At 37.0% G+C, this 24,564-nt stretch overlaps 4 protein-coding genes and 1 non-coding gene across 5 annotated transcripts in view; 1 reads left to right on the forward strand and 4 right to left on the reverse strand.

The window, feature by feature from the left end:
* The window catches only part of LOC118262358 (uncharacterized), a 119,854-nt gene extending 114,161 nt beyond the window's left edge, over positions 1 to 5,693 (reverse strand). Inside the window, exon 1 of the mRNA XM_050697796.1 lies at positions 5,509 to 5,693. The gene's annotated coding sequence lies outside the window, so the exon portion shown is untranslated. The remainder of the gene's footprint in view (positions 1 to 5,508) is intronic.
* The window catches only part of LOC118262354 (EF-hand domain-containing protein 1), a 53,477-nt gene that overhangs the window by 16,023 nt on the left and 12,890 nt on the right, over positions 1 to 24,564 (forward strand). Inside the window, exons 5-8 of the mRNA XM_035573614.2 lie at positions 7,610 to 7,773; positions 17,978 to 18,074; positions 19,330 to 19,417; positions 23,171 to 23,324. Coding sequence (XP_035429507.2) covers positions 7,610 to 7,773; positions 17,978 to 18,074; positions 19,330 to 19,417; positions 23,171 to 23,324 — 503 coding nt within the window. The remainder of the gene's footprint in view (positions 1 to 7,609; positions 7,774 to 17,977; positions 18,075 to 19,329; positions 19,418 to 23,170; positions 23,325 to 24,564) is intronic.
* LOC118262356 (microsomal glutathione S-transferase 1) lies at positions 889 to 1,571 on the reverse strand. Its single transcript, XM_035573616.2, is given in 2 exon segments — positions 889 to 1,427; positions 1,430 to 1,571. Coding segments are annotated over 2 exon segments (450 nt in total). The 3' UTR covers positions 889 to 1,119.
* Positions 889 to 4,903, reverse strand: LOC118262355 (uncharacterized). The gene is made up of 3 exons (XM_050697797.1): positions 4,351 to 4,903; position 4,265; positions 889 to 3,121 (listed from the first exon to the last, which is right to left on the reverse strand). Exons 1-3 carry the CDS (start codon positions 4,800 to 4,802, stop codon positions 2,705 to 2,707), a joined length of 870 nt encoding a protein of 289 aa, XP_050553754.1. The 5' UTR covers positions 4,803 to 4,903; the 3' UTR covers positions 889 to 2,704.
* Trnan-guu (transfer RNA asparagine (anticodon GUU)) lies at positions 7,014 to 7,087 on the reverse strand. Its single transcript has one exon. It is a non-coding gene; the product is annotated as a tRNA-Asn (tRNA).

Here is a 24,564-nt window from a genome sequence, read left to right on the forward strand (position 1 = left end):
TAAAATGGTTGTTTTTTATGGAATAAGCCGGTAAACGAGCAAATTGATCACCTGAGGGTAAGCAATCGCTGTCGCCCATGGACACTTGAAACACCAGAGGCATTATAAATGCGTTGCCGGACTTTTGGGTGATTGGAATTTAAGGGTTGTTGGGGAATCGGGGATTGGGAAGATTTGGAAGGGGGGAATTGGTCCTCCGGTTGTTACATCTAATATGTGCTACTCTATTTAACCTATCAGGAAGTAAAGCATGTGATACCATTTTTTTTAACTCGAGAATCAAACCCGACACCAGAAATTATTATTACCCTCGACCGACGATGCTGTACTACTCATGTTTATTTCATTTCATCACCCCTCTATTCTGTGATTCAAAACGAGTGCATTGTTTAAAACATTTTTGCCATTTTGCAACTTATACATAATTTATGTAATATTCATTCAAATACTCAAATTACCACATGTCAGTTTGATATTCCTGTGAACGGATCATATTTATACGTGTTAGTAAGCATGAAATTAATACCTGAGTATTAGTTTCACACTGACATAATCAGTGTTGATCGTCCGTTTATAGTTCAACAACAATTAACGAAATACTGCTAATTATTATTTGTATTTGATATCTATGCAGTGTGTGTTCCGTGCTTTAAAATGTAATTAGTTTCCGAGTGATGAAAATCTAATATTTGCTTCCTCTCTGTGTGCGAATGATTGGCAAGTTTTGTTGAGAGCTTGAACAAATATTTTTATTTCATATCTGTGTTGAGCGAACTGTGATTAGATAGTGCGGATAATCACTTTTGATATTTTCGTAATCGAGCGATTGTTAAACCTGTATTGCAAAGTACTAACCTAATTCAGTTTTTAAATCAAACAAATTATAGGTATAGGGCAAAACGTTCTTTATTAAACATTTGTATAAAAAACAACAGTCATATGTACTACTTGCCGGTATACAGTTGCCTACCACGACAGTATACGATTAGATAAGATTATACATACTTGTATTATCTAACAAACATTAGTATACAACTCCAAGTTATGAGTAGATTGAGTACACACAACTTTTTTATTGATCACGCGTCTAATACAGTCCAATATATTCTTATTAAGAAATCACAGCGCACTGGAGTAGTGCATAATTACTTTGACTCCCATGTAGAATGTGATCATGAGAGGAATGCCGAAGGCGATGCCACGCGCTGGCTGAGGCAGCGGCTTGACAGCGTACACCAGCGTGTGTATCACTCGGCCGGCAGTGTACACACGGAACAGTGTGGTGGCGAGCCAGGCAGAGGGCGCCGTGGTCAGGTACAGCGCGCCCAGCACCCAGAACACGGGAATGTTCTCCAAATCGTTGAGGTGCGCGCGACGAACTCGCTCCACGTCGGGGTCGTCGTACTTCACTTTTCCTTTTTCGCCGCGGCGTCCTCTGGGTTAGCAAACACATTCTTGGCGTATCGCACTCTGGCTGTCAGGAAAGCCATGCTCAGAACTTTGAGGCCCAAGACGCTGGAATACAGCAGGTACGACTGTACCGCTGGATCATCCAATGATATCGAAGCCATGTTTCACTAAAACACTACTGTAGCTAGGTGCTCGATTATTAAATTCGCAGCCGACGGAGTGTAGCGGCGCGCTGGGATATAACGGTCACACTGACCGAGTCGCTTGTTCACTGTGATACAACACTTCGCTTGTTATCGTTCGCTACAGTATTTCATCAACCGATAGTGGGCGTTGGTGTTGTCAACCTGAGTACACTGACTCGTTCGTAGCAGAAGCATCTGTGACTACGCTTTTTTTTTAACTTACTTGTCTTGTCGACCTTCGACATTAACCATATTATAGTGTATTGTCAAGGATAAGGTGAATTTAAATTATTTTTTATACAAATAATACATGAAAATACTATCGTTTTCTCACTTTTCTCTGAGACATGAAGAACACTTACTACTATCGCTATGAGTATCGCTGTATGTCACACATAAGAATAACAATCGAACATTGACTGGATTATTCGTTACGAACAGGATAACTTATCATTAAAATATTTTCCTAGTTTAATAGTAATGCATAGTACCTAGGCATTCAACCCAACATTACGACCTGTTGTTTATTTATCAATAAAGTAAATGGCAAAAAGTCCATGTATTTTAAGTATCTGCCTACACTTTTTGGATATAACAAGAGTGATGATATGTTAATATCAGAAGCTGTATCCAGTGGGTAACATTCTGTGTTGACTGTTGGTATATTAAAACAACGTTTAGCAAAGGTATTTACATATTTGCATATTAATCGACAAACATCCTATAACAGAAGCTCATTCAATGGATTCCAAATATGACTCTTTTATCTATGTTTTTTTAATAAACTCTTCACTTGTTCGGAACGTGTTTTCGAGAGTTCTTTAAAATCGTAAACGTATGTATATTTATTTGTTTTTTGTGTAGCACTATCTGCGTTGAAGCTATGAAAATGATTGAAAAAGAAACCTGGTTGTACGTTGTTTATAATAGTTCACTTGGCCCACTGTTACATTGTTATTCTTATGAAATTTATGATTATGATTGATAATAAATACAAGAATATAAAAAAGAATTCAATTATAATTATTGTATCAAACATTATCATATTACATTTATTACCTAATTGCACAGCTTCAGTGAGATATCACAAATAACTTAAAGTTCACAAATCACAGCGCACTGATGTAGTGTAGCACTACTTTGACTCCCATGAAGATTGTGATGAAGTAAGGGATACCGAAGCCGATGCCTCGACTTGGTGGTGGCATTGGCTTGACGGCGTAGACCAGGGTGTGTAAGATTCGGCCGGCAGTGTACACACGGAACAGTGTGGTGGCGAGCCAGGCAGAGGGCGCCGTGGTCAGGTACAGCGCGCCCAGCACCCAGAACACGGGAATGTTCTCCAAATCGTTGAGGTGCGCGCGACGAACTCGCTCCACGTCTGGATCATCATACTTCACTACCCCCTTCCTCGCACGAGCGTCTTCAGGGTTTGCGTACACATTCTTCTTGGCTCGGGTAGTGCCTGTCAGGATGGATAAAGCCAGAAGTTTGATTGCCAAGATAGCTGAGTATAGGATGTAGGACTGCACGGCCGGGTCCTCTAGCGACAGGAGTGCCATGGTTTGAAGACTTTGAAATTACACTAGCAGTTATTAGTGCTCGGTTGCAATGTTTGCGTCAGAGTGGCGATCTGGGCTGGGATGTCGCCGGTAATAATATAGGAGTCAACTCGCAGGCTCACCATGATACAGCACTTGTGGGTTATCGTGTTGGTATATTAAACTAGAGTATTCAGGTGGTGCAATCTGAACTGGTTTTTGTGCAATCACAACCATAGTCATGGTAGGTATAGTTGTTTGTGTAGTATGCTGTATATATATATAAGTATGGAATATTTATTTCATTAGTTTGTTGTTATGGAGCCTCTCAAAGGAAGTACGTGTCTTCATTTATTAACCGAGTTTTGATTTTATTTGATTAAATGGAGTGATTGCCATCTTTCTGTCGGTCTTCTTATAGTAAGAACTCTTGTCAAATTTTGGGAGCCTCTGATTTTGCCGTAACACTGTCATGAGATTTGATCAGCACCACCAAATCTCAAGTCTCCGGAATATTAATGGTAATTTTAATCTGTAAAATCTACCTATTAGCAATTCCGAACCTCGTGGGAATTGAACCCACGAAGCGCTGCACTCACCCAGTCATTGTTGTAAAGTAGTTTGTCTACTTTTATTCCATTGTTTTATTTTAATAACTTAAAATGTATTATGTAATGTATGTATATTAATGTACGTAATTCTGATTGAAGGTCTAGTCTAGAATAAAGTTTTGTTGTTTACGATAATAAATACTTCATAATTTTATTTTTTAATTCATTGACTTAAAATGTCATGGTAGATAGATGCGTAAATAGCCATTAACCTCTCGTATATAAAACAACAATAGAGAAACTGTCTCTCGCGTGGATCCGCGTTCGGAGAATCTGTTATGTTGTTTCGGCATACCAGGGAATAATGCATTTTTTGTGGTGCTATATAGTTGTCTAGTGATTACTGATTTACGATCTGTTAGCAAGGTCAAAGATATTTTGTGTTCACTGAACAAAATGCCACCTACAAACCAGTTTTCGTACACCACAACCTGTTATGTTGTTTGGGAGAATGCAGGTACAAGAGGAAGCTTGGAATTTTATAACAGGTTCGTGTATTGTGTTAATAAAATAAAACACTTCCTTTAGTATCAAAATATTATCTATTAACAATAAAGGAGTAAGAACAATTGAGCACTTGGATGAGCAATGAGTTTAATTTACAATGCAGTGATGTAATATAATATAACTTGGAGGCCCATGTAGAATGAGATGAAGGCGGGGACAACGAAGGCGATAGCTCGCGCCGGCTGCGGGAGCGGCACCACGGCGTACACGATGGTGTGCAGGATCCTGCCCAGCGTGTAGGCGCGGAACAGCAGCGTGGCCCAGGCAGCCACCGGGCCAGTAGTCACGTACAGCGCGCCCAGCACCCAGAATGCAGGAATGTTCTCCAAGTCGTTGAGATGCGCCCTCCTTATCCTCTCCACCACGGGGTCATCGAACTTCACTTTGCCTCCCTTAATTGTCTTAGCATCCTCTGGATTGGCGAACACACCGCGGATGACTCGCGTCACACCTGTCATCGGCGACAGGACTAACAGTTTAAGAGCTAGAATAGCAGAATACAGAATGTAGGACTGCACTGCTGGGTTGTTTAACGCAAAGGCTACCATTTTGTACACAGTTTATAATGTTTGACACGAGAGGTAAAGAGTTAGTACGCACGCTCGGCAATACACCGGTCGAATGATAAACAGGCCGCGGTCGAGACAAGCGAGCTCACAAACAACTTCGTGTCGGTATTACGACGCTCCATACAACTAACGGCTTTCTGTGTCCGCACGACGTACATTGCTCAAAACTGTTTATGACAACAGCAAGACTTCGAACTAAAAAGTAAATGTATACAAAATTAACAGAAGTGATCGCGGTTCGTATTTTTTAATCACATCCATAATGTATACAAAATTAACAGAAGTGTTCGTGGATCGTGATTTTTAATCACATCATAATATTTTACTTAATGATTACAAAGTTCAGAGATCGCTATCAGTTACCTACCTTTAGATGTAACTAGGTAGGTATTATTATAAAATATTATTAGCACTTTAAAAAGATATCTACCATTTTGAAAAATAAGTATATTTTTTAAATTTGTGTGGGTAAGTTGAAATACCTTCCTTCACTTATATTTTTATCAAGTGGTTCTAGATACATACGTATACCTACATCTAATAAACATTTCATAGATGATCTATGAAATGTTTTTATTTATTCGGTTTCATGGCCAGCTATAAAGATGCGAAGTCATTCGTTTACACTTTGATTGTCCATTTGATGAACTCACCGAATTATTAAGGTATAGGAGTAGGCACTCACCTGAATATTATGTGTCTTCGACGGGAAATTAAAACGATAACATTTTTAAACGATTCTTTTCCAAACCTATTTCTCGGCTCTCTCCTGCCAACAGGTCTTCCATGAATTGTAACGATTTAATTTAAATGTAAACGAGTATTTTTATACGATTTATCATTTGTTTGATACCTGTGAAAAATGGCTTATAATCTTATTTAGACGTTTGTTTTTTTTACTTGAAACAACATTTCTAAAACAAGTCTTCATATGCTGACCTTGAACTGTGAACGTTACTTCTATAGTAACTAGGTACAAAATCGAATCACCAGGCCTTCGTAGCTCGTGCATACAAGCCGTCAGCATCAGATATCGGTGCTATTTGGGCTGGACAATGAGCCCCCACTCTGTTTGCACAGTAACTGTCTGAACACGAGATGTCGGCCGAGGTCAGTGTGACTAGCAAGCGCCTGGCAAGTTTCTTATAGCAATGCGACGACGGCACGCGATTGGAACATGACATACAATAGTAACGTTTCTGTGTCTACACGAAATATTTTGTTCTATAAATAAATAATTGTTGTGGTACTGGGTTTAGGCGATTCTCACGTGGAACATTTTTAGCATCTTTATTTTAAACTTAGATATATTTTTGTTACCTATACCTTTAGGCCCAGTTTTTTTTATAATGTTTCCAGACACTTGAGAACTTAAATTTCTCTGACTCCGTAAATACAGTTAAACACTCTTGAATTGTTGATGATAAAGTAAGAAACGCTAAATAAATGATCGTGATTTTTACAGAAATGTATTTGTTGTTCCATTAATATATTCGAGCTTTCATTCCGTGGTAATATTTCATTTTCACTGACTACGGCTTCGTGCAGGCCTGTCCGGTTCTATGTTACCTGATTTAATTTCTATCTGAAATAATTTACATAGTAATCATTCAATCACAAAATTATTAAATCATAATGTGTTAAATATTGTAAGGCAAATGATTGCCTTTTAAATTTTGGCAGGCGTTTAAGTAACATAAGGAAATCTTAACCTATATTAATATGAATTGTTCCAATTTCTCATGTCCCACTTTTATTATACTCATATCTCTTAGCGCTTTCCCCTAATTTGATTTGTGGCCCCATTACACACTTGACATGTTTTGTATCCTTTTATTTTATTAAGCGAGAATCGGGTCATTCACCCTGTTTCATTCCGCTCGAGCTGAGTAAAAAAATTGACGTGTTCCTACACAAGTACGTACTTTATTATGTTTCATTCAATATTAATCGTGTTCCTAGTAAATCAAGTTGAAAGGAACTTGATAAGGACGTCCATTTTCATATAATTTCTTCAAGATATCATGAGTTGTTGACTCCTGTCGTAATTGAATAGCAATATTTTTTTTATATTTACAAAAAAATATTTTTCATTGAAGTAAAATATACTTTAAATTCATATCTATGTAATATGGCAGCTATTGCGTATTTTATGTACAAGAATATTAAGAATAATTTTAATAAAAGAAACGCCCCCGGGTGGGCTCGAACCACCAACCTTTCGGTTAACAGCCGAACGCGCTAGCCAATTGCGCCACGGAGGCTCATGGCTGCCCGTGCGAAATTACCCAACACTTATAGTTTACCTATTGACCTAGACTATCGACTACATGTACTTATCAACATATTATATTTATTATTTACAATAACTAATGATCTTATCCTATAAATTCAATTTCTCCAGTTCCTTCTTATTCCTATTATTTGCCATGGACATGAGTTTTATAAATATTTAATTACACATAAACATAGGTATTAGATATATCAGTTCCTGATTTATCCTCAGTTAAGTACGTTCACAGTGCCTAGGTAGTTCAAGACCTATGTAACTTAGTCTTTTTACTATTCCTAATAAAATCCATGATTAGTTGATATTTCACATTTAATTTCTTAGAACATTTTCTGTACTCTTACGCACTTGATATCGATAACACTCCAAAACAAACTACCTATGTGTTTGATTATTTCATTACTTAACACTGAAAAAACTATTCAAAGCACTTTCGTTTTTATTACAATGAACATACGCTTCAAATTTCTATATTTTACCTACTCGTTTTATACAGGAATGGCTGGAGTCTCAAGGGTTGGAGATATCGAAAGAAGAAGAATTGCCAGTGGATTCGTACACTCAGAAGGAAAGATGGAAGAACGTGCGTCCACCGAAAAGATCGAAAGTCCACGAAGACCATCTTCTACGGTTCCTACAATACGATGGAAAAGTGCTGAGGTAAGGAAAATTACTCTCCAACTCTTTCTAGTTTCTCTCTAAAGCATGACTATTGTAACTCTTTTTCTTATTTTTCTTTTTGTAGCTATCATTGTGAGTGTGACTTGTAAGAGTATTTCTCTTTTCTGCGTGTAAATCCGCTGCGTATAAAACCGATTTGTTGGGAAAATTGTGCACACTATACTTAACAGGCAGATACGTATAAATGTTACCAAAATTGTTCGTGTCAGTTGGACAAATATTTGTTAATAATGTATTTGTAATAGTTTGATTGAACAAATATTTTTTAGTGAGCTGGTATGAATATTTTGTTCGAAATGTTTCCGGATATTTTCCAAATTAATGTAAATGTGTGGAATGAAAAAAATATTATCTTTCTATAAATAACTATATTGGTGAGATGCAGATCTGCATATATACATATCTGCATATCTGCATATAGCCATATAGCTTACAGAGCGTAACATTATTTCCCGACTGTAGGAAGTGTATCGTTTTCTAAGGTAAACGACACACATTGGAAGTTTACGATTTCGTTCCATCTTTGAACAACTTTATATGAAAATTCAATGCGACACGTGGGGCTCTACAACTTTAGAACTAACATATTTACGAAGCAAATGTTTGACATGAGAATATTTTAAAGGAATTTATTTTGCTCTCACTTTGGACAAATTGAAAGAGTGTAAAGGATTATAAGACAAATCTTATTGCAATATTTATGGAATTATTAAGTAAGTATTCACTGACGCGTCGATAGAGAATAAAAAGTTTGAAAAATAAACCTTTAGGGAACAGTGAGCAAAGTTCCCTAAGAAAAGGAGGACCCTCCGACCAGGCGAAATGATCATGCCCGGCGGGCTTTCTGCCCAACTGTTGTACGTTGGGATTTTCTATCCATGTTAATTCGCATGTGCGATGTAGGATTTTTATGACGTCATCCGTTGATTTGCTCGTCGGTAGTCTATGTGCGACTTCTGTCATCTGTCACTTGTCATGTGTCACCACAAACCAAAAGTCATAAGCAAATTTAAAAAAAAAAGCGTTGCACCACACTAGGATTGTCTCTTGTGTCGTGGGTACGTTTACAAACATACAAGTTCACATACACATGACACCCAGACCCGAAACAACAATTTGTGGATCACACAAAGATTTGCTCCGTGCGGGAATCGAACCCGCTACACGTTGCGCGGCTGCCAGTTACCCAGCCACCGCGCCAACCGTGCAGTCTGAATTCAATTAAAACTTCAATTAATTTTGACAATTTCAAATATCACATCTCAAATGCATGCTGAAGTTGGAATTGTGTATGTAATTAAATAGCAGGAGTGTATCTAATCAGAGCGCGGTATAAACTGGCAACTAGTTAGTCTAGCTGCCGCCGTGCCTCGGGGGAGCCATCCAGCAGGGTTTGTCTTCCAACCGTCACTCAGTGCACTTACATCGGATTACCTGCGCCACTGGGAAACTAGTCGCAACAATAGCATCGAGTGGTTGCGACACATGTTTAGTACGTACTTAGACATACGATTACATTATTAAATAGGTACCGTAGGTAGCACTTGTGTGTCTGCAGTTTCCGTGTGATTATTTTTCGAAGATATTTCATTTGTTAGGTATATAAATAGGCTGAATGAACTCAATATAAAAATTATTTACCTACATACTAGTAATGTACAATATTAACGGTTCATTTTGGTATGTTATCAAAATTATCAATATTTCCCTTCCTTAAGGAAAAATTTAAAATTCACTTTGACTTTGCTGGATTTGTTTAAAGGTCCTCTCGCGCTTTGTGGTCCTTTGAACGAAATACGACGTCTAACAGTTACATCAGAATTAGCCGTTGAGCAAAGGTTTCATGTGAGCAGTCACACTCACACAGCTTGCTCGTCCAAAATTATTTCGTAGAATAACGTCTAACAATTTGTTTGAAGAGAAACTCAAAGCGGACTTTGATATGTTGTATGTTGGTCAAAGTAATGAAAACTCTTCACTCTCGTGTTATTACTTGACATTTCAAAATAAACATTATATCATGCAATGAGTATTATGTATTTAGATAAAATATGGAGCTACATTTTACATCATTATTTATCAAAGAAAATGTTTTCTATTTAATTCAAAGAGTGCAGTGTTCTGTGAAAACATGTTTAGCTTAGTTAATGAAAGTTTAACATGCTTCTATTTTTCGCAAGCGTCATGGTAAACAGTCTGCATGATAACTAATCGGAACCAACATATTTAAGATATGGCTAGATGCCCTGAGATAATTTTATTGGGGACAATATCTAATATCTGTTCTAAAAACCATACCTTTCATTTCGAGAACCTTGGGCTACTTAGGTGTAAGTCCCTGTATACTTCTGGTAAAATAATTTTCCTAATCGATCGATCGTGCTGAGCGCCCCTTACCTACGCTTGCGACAACTCATTCAATGAGTCAGTAATCATTCTGAAATAAATTTAAATTAATTTGAAAGGCATACTGTAGACATACTCAGTCTAGTGTTCCTAGTTTACTGATTCTTCTTCTAAGTAGAACAAAGAATTTAAAGTGACGTCACGAAACTATGTCACTTTTATTTCCTAGACTAACTAAACTCAAAGTGCTGGACTTTATTGCCTTTTATATTGTTTGAATTTGTTAAGATTTTATGTTAATTGTGAAAGTTTGCTTTTGTTCTTACGAAATTGGGAATAAGGATAGAATAACATGTTCTTATTTCGGGATACTTACCTATATTATTTTACGTATGGGTATTAGCTTACAAAAATGGTTACTTACCAAAAGGAAGCTGGTCATATTCTTTATCAGAACGATGAGTACATAAATGTAATCATATTTCAAAGGAGGAGCATTCATTCGCAATCAAGTCGGAGCGCGGAGTGGCGAGAGTCCGCTTGCCGCTTGCCGCTCAGTAAGAATTACGTCCATGTTAATTGCAAGGTTTAATTACGTACTCTCGCCGCTTACTGCTCCGAGCGAGGTTCCGGACTTATTACAATAGATTCTATTGTGATTTTAATGAAGACTTGCCATTATTTGCTTTACAAATAGAGATTATTGGAGCGCGCTCCCAGGAGTAAACATGCTATTAGACTATAGTGTTCAGTTCAACCGTGTACTTAGTACTTATATGTGTGTAGACACGACAATCACATATTACCTACTTTGATTCTTCATATTTATGTACAATTAATTTTATTATAGACCCTGTAGCAATATAACTGTGCGCATAGCAAAGCTTGCAGATGATTGGCTTACTTTGTGAGAGCGATAACTCTTGTGTGTCGAGTTCTCGAGCACACAGTCGTAAATACGGCAGACGGAGAACGGAGTGTTACCAAGCAGATCCTATAAACTTTTATTTTATCGATCACTTCGCGTCAGAATCTGGTTTTCGTTACTCCACCGATTACTTTGTCCTTCGGCCGTACGTTACGTGACCACCAGTCAAGTCACTGGCTAAACGTCGTCTTTACTAACATTAATTTGATTCAAAAGGGGCAAGAGTTAATGACAATTGAACTAGCCGAAACGAGCCTCGTGTTTTAGATGTACAAACTTAGGTGGAATGAAAAACTTAATGACGGACCCGAGTCTGCAAATGAAGGTCTTATTGAGCTTGCCGGTTAGGTTTGCGTGAACAAAATAGGCTTTTGGCGATGATTGAATGGGGGAAGGACGGATGTTGGACACATGCGTAGTATAGATAGTTAAATGCTTCCTTTTCCATTGTTTGGTTTGCTTTGAAAAAGATAGCATGGGACTGGACATTTTTGGAACATTGTTAGCTTATGATGATTCGTTTAGCACTAATTATACTCAATATCACATAGGAAAGTAAGTAAGTATGTTTTTATTTTCTTTCTTACGGTTCATGTCTTTATTTCCACCAGTTTTACCGTTATTTTACAAGAGATATTATTATGTTTTCCATATTTGAATATTTATTATTCAGAAGTTTATAAACATTGCTTTCTGCTCTCAGAGAAATAAGGTCATGCTATAAATAATGCGTAGTATGCGTACATATTTGAAATGATCACGTGGCTCTCGCTGCCCGTGAAAGAAAGAAATTCGACCAACCTTAATATTTTTGTAAAAGTCAGTGTACACGCTCTAAAATATTTGCCTCCTAAAGCCAGAGTACATATGGTATTGCAGTATCTCGTTTCCCAATGTCTGCAGTTTCCTCAATATTGTATGTACGAATCATTACCTACTGAATTATAAGTAAGTTGCCCCCACACTCGGCCTCACTCTCAGCTTTTATGAACCATAAACAAGGACCCATATACTCGACAGATTTTTTATTCTAAGTACGTCATAAATTACAACTTCTTTATAATGAAAACACTTAAAATGAATGTTGTCGCCACTTGTCATTTTATTATCTGGAAACACATTATTTTCTCCATAATCTGTGGTTTGAGATGTCATTATGGGTTTTAGATTGAATAATGAAATTAAATCATTGTTACTTATTAAACGCATATATTTATTGGCTAAATAAATTAATAAAAGAAAGTACTTGTCACTTGTTGACTTGACTCTGACAACTACTACCTAAATTATGGGTCTCCTCTACAAAAAGGGGTTTGCCAAAAATGCCACCACTTGCAAGCGGGTAGGAGATTAGAGTTGAAAATGATTAAGCTTATCATACAGCCCTGCTACACAGTCTGTTAAATATTAACCATGTCTATGTACATCCTTTATTGACGACACCCGTGGGAAGAGGCAGGGTGGTGACAAACACTCTACTCTGTAGTCACCACACAGCTAACCAACTCAAACTAATTTAATAAAAAATGGTTAATTAAACTCAGGAAGGTTTAATTAAACAAGGCAAAATCCCGGAACATACATTGTTTGATGGCGAGCAGTAGCTATGTGCTCGAGTGCTGTAAGACGGGCGCGAGCAGTCGGCGACTTACACCCTCATTACATGGCGGAGTGACGAGTGACGCAGAACACTGCGAGAGGCTCGTTCCCTCGTTTAATTCTTTATTACACACTGAAATTGGAATTCTGGCATGCGTCATGCCGCAAGATGTGGATGGCATATTAACTGCTTCTATACGAACGTCTTGTGTATTGAATGTTTGAGTGGAGAGGAACCTTGCTTTAATATTTCATCTCAGTTATGATACGGCTAACAGTTTTAATATCTCCTCTGTTTATTAACTTCGACTGGTTTGTCTGTTAACCAGTTTGTTGGCACAAAGCTGCTATAGCTAGTTTAATACGTAAGTATCGACAGACTTGATTAATTACGTGTCCTTGTGCATAATTAAAAACCTTTGGCCATCATTTTAAACATTTTACATAATATTATCTTATTTGTAGTTGGATTAGCAACAAACACATTAGATTATTGTCAGTGAATAATACTTTTACGAGTATATCAAGGTTTTATGTGTTTTTCCTCATTATTTCCTTAAGATGATAAATTGCATCTGACTGTCTTTGACGTCAACATTTATAAATTAAAAAAGGAACAACAGAGAGAAGTGATGTAAGACACTATAGTGTAGAGTAGAGATGTAGTGATGTACCGCTGCCCGCTGTCGTATCTGTCGATTTGCTTCCAACAAACTCGTTAAGGGGACGACTCGACGACTCCGCTCTTAAACTTTGCTGAACGCGAGTTTAGACTGAGTTACGATTATAAAATTTGTTCTATTGGGGTCATTGAAAACTTTGCTTGGGAATGCAATCTTCAAGCGGAGTTTATGTAGAGGTGATTACTGAAGATTGATGGTACGACGGCCATAATGTAGAGCACCAATTTTCTGTGATAAAAATTATTTCTATCTCATGTCTTTGGCCATAATTTTATGGGATTTGATATAGGTAAAAATGTACCAAAGTAGACAGAAATGAAAGTATACGTAATGAGTATATTTTTCCAGTTAAGGTATCAAAAATACCGATAGGTTAGTTAGCGTGGTTATCAAAAGTACTGATACGTTAGGTTAGATATAAGTAGGTATATTCTTTCCCAATCCGCAATCAGCTGTGAAAAGAATCATTCTTGATTGTAGCATGGAGATCAGATTACTTACACCTAGTATTTGACATAGGTATCTACATACTTAGACGGTTGATGAGCGATAACTTTCACATAACAACTGCTCCGAGCTTAAGTCTGACGTAAGCCAATGGATAACTAGGGATGGATGGCTAATGAAAACTTGGTCGTATCACTTTTGTATAAGGATAAGCTCTACTTTGTTAAAGACTTAGATAGTGAGGGCTTATAAATAGCTTGGTCGTAGTTTCGCATTTGTGTCAAGTCTTGGTAGGCGTCGACCACAGCGGCTCGGCTTTCGGCTTTCGGCGCGAGGCCGCGTGGCGCGCGGTTAGCGCCCCAAACCACCCATCTGTTCCTTGTTTATGGCTCGCAACTTTACTGTTACTCTGGCCGAACGTTCCTTTAATCGTTTTATTACTTTTTGTTATTTATTCCTATGCCAAATAACAAATTCTGCTGAACGGACAATTTATAACTAGTAAATTTTGTTTTTAAATCAGTTGCAGAGGAAACATAAAATATATGTGTGCGAGCTACAAGCGTAAAATGTGAGGATTTCAGCTGTGAAACATAAAGGCACGAGTGTAATGGCGGCACGTGCATTGGGCCGGCGCCGGCGGTACTCAACATTTCTAATCTGCATCCCACTCTAATTACAAATGTTTCGTTTATTTGTCTACTTAATTCATCAAATAATACGATAGACAGCTGAAACAAGAATATATTCAATCATTTTACAAAAAACAATGGACACACAAAAACCTTAAAATTATAAAAACTTTCTCATTATAAGTAAGTCAGTGATGAAGTCTGAAGCTAATGTCGACCCACTTTACATCGGCCTTGTATTTTTAACACAATTAGTTGGAACGTTTCATTTCGTTTCTTCGTCACTCAGTTGTAATTGTTGGCTATTTATTATTATTATCTCCAGCTATAATAATAAACAAGCTCCGGAGTTTTGTTCATAAATCACAGGAGTTTCCTAACTAGGACGAGAGTGTCACACTTTCTATTTTTGCTCCTTCCAGGCGATATTATTTATTAGTGCTCATACAATAACAGCGCAAAGTATCGATGATTATGAGTCTACCTATATATTATTGTCTCAAGTCTAAAGCATTTTGAATTTGCGACTGCAGTAAAGTCTAAGTGTGAATTATTTGTTAGAGAGACAGTCAGATTATAAATGTTTGTGAATTTAAGTATCTTAGGTTACCAGTTCAGTGGAAAACTGTGTTAAGTTATGTATGTAGCTAGCAACTACCAAGTTTCTGTCGGTAGCAGTTTAGTTGCTCACTCACGTGCATCCCACACCCATTTCCTCTTGGTGTAAACAGAGGTAATTACAATCAAATGCCACGGAGCTACTGGGTGATTGACACGTTATAGGTAGCGGATACATTAGTGAAGCGTTAGCGACATAGAAAATAATACTTAACTAAGTACGCCAGAATAGAAGTAGGTTAATATTTTCTCATCAAAAACTAAGTTTTATACCAGAAACTAACGTTCAAGTCTTCCGCAATGATCATTTTAGTATTACCACTACAATATTTATAGCGCCGTTAAATTCGAAGGGATAAGTAAGCAGGTGGTAATCCGAAATTAAGCAATAAATGTAGGTACTAAGTCCTGTACGATAATGGCGGACTATGCAAAGATATTCTCTGAAGATTGTAAACAATGTATCCTCGCTCCTCTAAATATAAATCATAACCATTGGCAGTGCAAGCCAAGCGTAGGCGGGCGCCCACGGACTAGCGTTTCTAAGACACCGGATAGCTTGTGGAAAAATTATGTCTCGAGCTGAGATCGGCTAAAAATATTACATAAAATCTTGTCTTTTAGGCTTCTTCTTTAATAACTGGTGTTTTGTATAGCTATGGCAGGAACGCTATTTTAAAATGAAACCTGTAACGAGTAATCACAAAGTATAAACGTAAACTACATTCACAAACCAATAAAATTAATCGACAACAAATAAATTGTGGTTACATTACACCGCAATTGAACATAATCAAAAATATATTCCAAATAATAAAACACGATAAAGACTCAATATTATGGAGAATGAACCGAAATGTTTATTTAATGTCGGGCTCACACACAATGGTCACACCTGCGCCTCGTTTATAGCATCAATACGATACTCAATTGGTCTTGTCTCTTGTGTACTGCCGTCTCGTATTTGCCGACATCAATCGATATTAATAAATCGTTGCGACGTTGTCTCCGAGCCTTGGGGCGATGCAAAAGCAATTTGTGTGCAGTGTAGACTGCCGCTTGTCGCTGTCACCTAGCAGTGTGTCCTCAACCTTAATGTGTCGTATGTTTGCCCGTTCGATTTACGTGTGACATGGAAGACGCACCCTATCATCCTTTCAGACCGTCACATTAGCTTTGCGAATTCATTATAAACTTGATGGAATACTTATACGGTTATATTGAGTTGGTATCTTTACTTTCTAGTACGTGAAGGTACGTACGAGTCTCTAAAATTTACTTTGCGCTGTATGTTTTCGTGCCTTCCTTAGAGCACAATAAGCTTTCTACCAATTTACATTTCAGATCAATAACATAGAATTAGCAAATAGTTTTTCTCATTTTAGAATTAAACATCTAATTACAGGCAAAAAGAATGCATAATTCGAACGAAACTTAGTGTTTGGTACATACTTGATCACTCACAATGGAAAACTTTGTTAATGCCAAGAGATTAACCACGCCTGTTCCGGCTATGTGTTGGACTGATTCCATAAATCAATTTAGTATTGCTCAGAAGGGTGTAAATCGGTATCGAAAATGTAATTAGTACGGAAATGTGAAGGGCTTGTTGTTAACATGATGATATATGTGTGTATTTATAGAAATATACTCTGTTGTTATGGCAATTAGGTTGATAGTAGGGCACAGTAACCAATTTGCAAATAGCGTGTGCAGCTTTTTGCTACGAAATGTGTTGGCCGCTACGAAATTCACTTTAATGCTACGAGAAGCACGTTCACTGCTACGAAATCGTAACTACGAACGCTACGTTCGCTGAAACCAAATGCAATCTTGCTCTTTCAAATCATCACTTATTGTATCTTTAGATGTTATTATAGTTCAATTGCATAAAACTTCTGCAATTTTAGATTGTATATCTTATACATGCACATGCAATTATTAGAACATACTAAAATACGTAACTGAATTTCTTAAAACTATAAATAAATTAATTTATGTGCAACTTGTCAATGCTAGCTAGTAGTACTCGGTACCAGGAGAACAGATTGATTGATTGGATTGGCGGCATCTGGTTGTGTGATTGAACCTCCATTTGGTTTGCTGTAAAATTTTGTTATTATGCTGTGTGATAAATATGGAAGCTTATTGGGATCAGTTTTTATCTCTTGGATAAAATAACGAAATAGCATTCTACTTCTGTACTTTCAAGAATAAAATTACACGTGGAGAATACTGGGTTTGGTTAGCATATAAACTCACGTGGATGGACACACTCCGAACCCGTTTCTAAAATCAGTCACGTTGCGTTTTAAAACCACTAAGTTATTTATGAATGTTACAACTAAAAATACCCAAATGCCCCATCCACCCATCAGGTATACAAAGAGACTTCCAACAGCTAAACACATCGAGCTCGTCCCATATCCACATTGTATATTTTCGCGTGAAATAAATCCTCTTCATTTTATTTATGGTAGCGGTCATATTCTTTTTATAGGCCGGCTATTTTCGTCCATTGGTCGGCTCTTTATAGCCTAATAGATCCGTAAGCTAGGATAGCCTGCTGTGGATCCCCTAGGATAGTCTAGGACATAATAAAGAGGGAGCTTATGAAAATCTCGATGGAACCTTCCATAACACTCTTCTGTCCGTACTTTCTTCAAGTAATTCTATTTGTGGGTTAGTCCTGTGTGCTGGCTACATTAATTATACAGTGTGCACAATTTTTCACGAAGCAACTGCCGCCTGACCTCTTCGATCCTCGGGGAAATCATGGTTTCCTAGTAAGATGTTATCATGGCACAAGTTGTAGATATGCCTGGACCTGAGATACGGTCCCTGAGCCGACTGTGTCCACATGTACGGGGAAACTAGTCCCAGTCGAGGTCGCAGGATGTACTTCATTTAATTGATTGCTCTTTTTATAGCTTCGACGTGGTATGGGATGACCGTGACTCAGCTTTTGGGGAACTGAAGGATTACAAGCTACTCTACTTCCTGCAAGACGATACTATTGCCGTAAAGGTGAGTCTTCATTTCTAAAATTCAGGTATTCTTTTAGTATTCATGACGCAGACAAAAAATAAACAATCTTCATTATTTAGTATTTATTGCTTATGAAATAAGATCCTACTACGACAACAGACGTCATTCAGCTCTAAATATAGTCTAATAACAACAGCAATGTACTTCGGTACAATAATAATTTGTACTAAAATAGCACAAGTTTAATAGTCGGGATGGGGCGGATTAAAATAGTTAAACCTATTTGAGTCTACCCCATACTAGGAATTGGATTTTCCATTTCGAACAAAGTTTGAAGAACTTTTTACATACGTATTTTCAAGTATATTTTTCCTTCAGTTCGTTATACACTAAGTACCTACATATGGAGATAATAATATATAGCTTACTGAATATCGTTTTCAAAGGCATGCTTAAACTGAAATGTCAAGATGAAAGCAATTTTGATCTTTATTCTTTAAGCCGGAACGCAGATCCAAGCGAGACACAATGTGTTTTCTATTGTGTCTTATATACGAGAGGATAAGGACTTAAAGCCTAAGATTGCATGAAATTAAGAAAAGCTTTTCTCTTATAACTTAAATGCTGCCATAGTAACATCTAAAACTTTAAAGCGCTCCTGAGGATACTAGACGAAACTGGGTATATACCTTCAATATCCAAGAGTAAGAATCCTGGTTAAAAATACTTATACTCCAATAACTTGTTTGACCCAAAAATATAATAAAAAAGGAAAAAACATTAGAAATTAATTTAGCCAAGATTAATTAATAAAGCAATAAATACCATCGCTATATTTATATAACTGGCTGAACAAAGGCGAGCCATAAAAGCATTCAATAAGCGCGGGTAAATTTAGGGTTTAATTTAAAAACAAGCGAGGGGCCTTGGAAAATCAGAGCAATGAATATTTATGTGGGCCCTGGCAGGACGCACTCCAATTACGAACGCTCAATAAAAATTCCTCAGCGTCCGCGTAGACGTGTGGGCACTTATCCCGGTACTGTACCTCATTAGTAATTAATGCTTCATTAGTTATAGCGCCCTCGACCACTGCCAAGCTAAATCGTCCCGGGATTATATTTCTTACAAGATATTATGAGGCAGTCTTTTTGGGATTTCTATGCTCAATTGTAGTTTCAATGTGTATTTATTTTGTAACTATAGTTTTGACAAAAATTGTGTATAGATATGGTTACTTTATAAGTTACAAAATCAAATCTTCCTATACTAAGTCTTATCTGTATTCACTCAGGAAATCCACGACGGGAAGGGCGGAAAAGATCCTTTCCCGATGCTTCTAAAGAAAACAAAGCTGCCTAAGAAGTGGAAGGAGAAGCCTGGTAAGATGTTTGTGCTGAACACTATACTTTAAACCAGGTCGGGTAGACGTGACGCCTTCAACTTGAGCCTTATTGCTAAATAATACAGCAGTAACTATTCGTAAGTGGTAAGTGATCAAACACAGATCGTAACTCGGCTCACTGCCCCAACTCGAGTGAGGACAAAAACCTTTAATGGTCTTTCAATGGTGCTTGTTAGGTGCTGCGAAAATGCCGATAAAAAGTGGATGTGGTAATAATATGTGCCCGCCCGGGCCGGGTGCGCCTGTGCTCACATAGCTATATCAAATTCCGTCACTGTAATGACTCAATCACAATACTCGAAAGGCTTAGAAATAATGTATTTTTATTATAACACGTCTTATTTTTATCCACAGCAAAATAGATAACGGTGTAAAATCGTTTATGATCAAATTTCTTCAAAGTAAATATATCCTAAAATATGTACTTGAATATTATTAGCATAGTTTTAGTGACGCTGACCTACATGTCTTTAATAGAGCCCTCGAAAAGTTCTGGATAGTTTCCATTTCATAAAACTACAGGAATTCACGGTACCTAATCCTACTAATAATTATTATCAATGTGAAAGTTTGTGTCTTTCACGTCAAAACTGAAGGGATCGAGATGAAATTTGGAACAGGGGTTAATTATTATCTGGAATAACATATAGGCTCATGGCTTATTATATCCCATGGGATCGCGGGTGGAGCCGCCATTAGAATATAATGTAAATAGTGGAAAATAATCCGTAACTAATTATACAGAATGAATAATTTAAAGCAAAACACCTTATATCGTAATAGGTCAATGGGGCTTAAATACTGAATAATTGAGAATAGAGGAGGTATTATGATAAAACGTTTTCCATTTTACAAAAAGATTCGTTTCCGCGTTTTTAACATCACAAATAGCATTCCAATGTTCCATTGTGCCGGGGCAACGCGGCCGGCCGCCCGGCCCTGCTTAATCCCTACAGGCATTTAGCTTAAACCGTTTGTCTTCTGCACTTAACAAACAAAATAATATTCTTCATTTAGGAATTAGTTTTGTAACGAGGAAGGTACTAATGGTTCTAGTTTCTCTTCGAATAAGTGGTACATACGCAATAGTTAAAATTTTTTCGAGTAGAATATAGGTAGAAGAAATACACACTTTAATTTACCATTTACAATTACATTACAATAGATGTCTATTTCAATAGGTAATGAACCAGGGTTCTAATATGCAACCAGTCTAGAATATTGATCGAATAAATCCAAAAACATATATTTAATCCGACCTGTAAACTCAATAAAGCACCCACGATTACATATCATACAGTTAATTACAAAATTAGATTGAGTTATAAGCAATTAGCGATCTAACAAACAGGGATACCTCTCTTTATATTAATAGCTTTTAAGGAGATTAAGCTATGAAAGTTTGAGGAGTTACCGAGCCTCGAGTTCGACTTCTTCGCCGGGAGATTATGAATTATTGCAGACTAGCAAAGGCCGTCTGAGAAGCCTTTGTAATTTGTTGTTTGTTTTCCCAGAATTTAATTAATGAATACGGTAACCGATATACTTGGCGGGCCATGAATAGAGCCCCTCTTTAGCTTTGCTTTGTAAGATAATGCGATCCGTTTGATATTAAATATTATGTACAACACTGCAGTCTATGATATCTTCTGACTTTGATTTTCTATCTTAATTGGACAAGTTATTTACATTTTGTAGCGGCATGGTATTACTACGTTATGTTATGATATTAGCTAAGTTCATATATATAAAAGTACAATATTCTGGTGTATGGTGAGTTCAAGTAGATGACCGGTCAATAAATCTGTGATTAAATAGAAGTGTATTAGCCTATGGGGTTATTGCCAATAGCCTTGGCCTTTCAGTGGAACCTTGATAGATACGTCCGGAAGATTGACAGTGTATGACGGCCAGTATTGGCAAAACGTAACGTGGACGTGGCGACCTACATACTGCAGACAGGTAGTAGAATAATAAAAGGTGAAATTGTGTTATTGAACTAGTCTGAACGAGAATGACATTAGTAAAGTATCGACGCTTAGTTATATAGGTACTTAACTTATATAATTTTATACGTTGTAAAAATAACAGCAATACCTTATATGTCTGGCCTGAAAATTGTAGTACTACTCGAATGTGGATTTTCCACGTTAGCGTCAATAAAAGAGAGCAACAGCGTAAATAAAATGTATTGGAGCGGTGCACAATTGAATCTATAATAAAGCCACCTCGCCCCACATCCCAGGTATTCAAACAAACTTTGTAAATACAGGGTGTTATATTGCCGCTGTTTCTACAGCAGGGACTTAATCGAATGTCAGTCGGTGATGAATGCTTCTGACTCAATATATTCTATTGGTAGTTCCGTCGTTTTTCATTGGAGCAATACCGTCCCATGTGGCAGGACGACAGCTCCTACCTAGCCGCTTTAGGTCACAGATTTATGTACGTATGGCTTTCCTCGCAATTTGCCTTTATTGCCTGAAACTAGTGATGTATTTTGCCGGTAAGTACAGAGTGCAGTCATGGATTAAATTTATTACACCGCACAAAGGTACTGAAAGTAAAGCATTTCTGAGATTACCTTCCGCCCCCAAACATGAACCTTCGCCATTAAAAGGTCAGTGCTGAAATGCCAAATGGATGTTCGTCAGAATGGTGATTGCATTAGTTAAAAAAGATATCTATTTTTAGATATAACCTACACCATTTTGAACTGTGGTTAAAAATAGTGAATATCAACGATATCACGTTCGTCCACAAAGTAGCGTGAACCTTATTAACCCGTAACTTTCTTAATACAAATTTATTAGCTACGTGTGCTTTCGCCCGCTAAATAACTGCAGGGTAGGCTTGGGATAATAAACGGCTGTAAAACGAGGGAAGAACGATACATGGCTGTGGTACAAGTACGTATTACGACATTTTCTTTGCTGCGTCACTAATATTAGAAAAGTTAATTACTATAACTATCATATTTAGATAGATTGCACATCCTATAATGATAGCTTTAAGGTTTCATATACCATAAAGCTCAAAATCTTTCTACGTAAATCAAACAAGATTTCAGAAGGAATTTTCAATTTCCGTTCGGCGATTTTTCTCCCAGCTAGTTTTATTCCCTTTTAAAAAATATATAAATTGAAGAGTGTAAAGGTAAAAATGATTTGTATAATCCAATATCGAATATCGATGTAGCCATTCAACGTCTTTATGACGCCGAAGGTCACAGGAGCGACCCTCCTCAATGCTGAATGCTTGTATGAAAGTTAACCTTTGCGATTAGGGTATAGCTGTTACTCATAATATTCATACTGGCCTATGTGACATACACGCAGCAAAATGTAGAATATTTTCCTCAGTCAGCTCGTGTGGTATGAATATTTTGAAAGGCGCTTCTTATATGTTTGGCGGACCGATCTCTCTTCCATGTGTGGGTGGAATTTACTCTTTGTTTACAATCTCTGTCGTACCTTTGTGCGTAGATGAGTAGTGAAAGGGTTCTTGATAAATAAAAAGTCAGATTTTTATTGAGTATGCTATAAATGGAATCTAGTCTCTTAGATAAGTTATTTTGAACTTAAATGTGGTATAGATAGAGTCGTTTTGTTTATGGTCTTCCGAATAATTTATAATCATAACTGAGTGTAACGAATTTTCAAAGATGGTATTGATTAAGTTAGCATTTAGTACTACATATTTTTAATACATCATATCCTATACTCCACAGTGGCCTTCCCATCCACGGTGCTGGAGACGACGGAAGAGGAGGTGACTACGGAGTACTACGCTCCCCAGGACCTGATCGTTGGGAATACAGTCTTCATACTCGGGAGACGGTTCCTCATATGCAACTGCGATGCCTTCACCAGGAAATACTTCAGGTGAGCAAGGCATAGATAGAACAGAAATATTAGGTTATCGGGTGTGTATATTGAAATACTAAATCTCAAACTGCGCAATGAATGTGTCTTTCTTAAGACAGATTTGTAGAATCGCATACATAATAAGGCATTATTAAACAAATCTCATATTGTTATGCAGTATCACGTCACAAATCAATATACTGGTTCGAAATTCATACGTAATTATTAAGAAGAGTATATTATGTAGTTGTAAACAACCCCATTCATATGAACAATAAACATTTATATTGATCAAAGTTATGATTCGTAAAAATATTAAGCATTTCATACGAGATGAAGTCCATAAAACCTATTACTGTTTCATTATCAATTTTATTGTGTTTCCCTTCTCATTTTGAGCAATATGTGGGTCGTTTGTTAGCCTACATTTGATTCTTGTACATTAACTATACTTTTCCCTTACAAAAACATAAACAACAAAGTTTTTCAGTTATTACAAACATTTTAGATTCGTATCTGTATGTATACGTAAGCATTACCTACGGGATCACTGAATGATTTGCAATAAAACTGAAACAAAAAACAAGCTGCAAGTACATAGATATAGCTTCTAAATAAAACAACTATAAACATGAGAAATATGCTTAGCTAAACGATAGCAACGAAAAAGTATAAAAGAAAAAGGAAATATCACATGTGGCGTATATAATATGAAGTATTTGCTGATATTGTGGTTGTTAGTAAGATGGTTTCCTTTACATATTCGTTAGTGATGTCCCCGCGGCTTGTTGACCGCATGGCTATTTGTCTTCGTCCGTCGTAGCCCTCTGTTTACTCGACTGCACGGGAAATATTGCCATCGCCAGACTACAAAGGGACTGCAATCCCTCGACACGAGCCAAGAAAATACATTATTAATTCACTTTTTTTACCAAATGGCCTTCTTTCAACACAGATTATCTGTTTGTTTTGTTTTTCTTGTCGCAATATCACGCATCAATGTTTTGGCAGCCAATATAGACATTCAATTTTATGTTAACTGCATTCTAGGTTGTTTCCATGTTTCAATCAGTTTTACTGTCTTTAAATGTCATTTGTTTTTATGTCGAATTTCTATATTAGCGTTCTTTATGTGCCTTTAGCACACATCATAAAAATATAGAATGCGGTTGTCATATTACTTACTACTGTTTTTTTCGCTGCTGACTACAAAACATGAAATAAAGTCAATAAGCATTATAAGACATTCGATAGAAAA

This window comes from Spodoptera frugiperda, chromosome 12 (assembly GCF_023101765.2).
Source record: "Spodoptera frugiperda isolate SF20-4 chromosome 12, AGI-APGP_CSIRO_Sfru_2.0, whole genome shotgun sequence".
NCBI lineage: Eukaryota > Metazoa > Arthropoda > Insecta > Lepidoptera > Noctuidae > Spodoptera > Spodoptera frugiperda.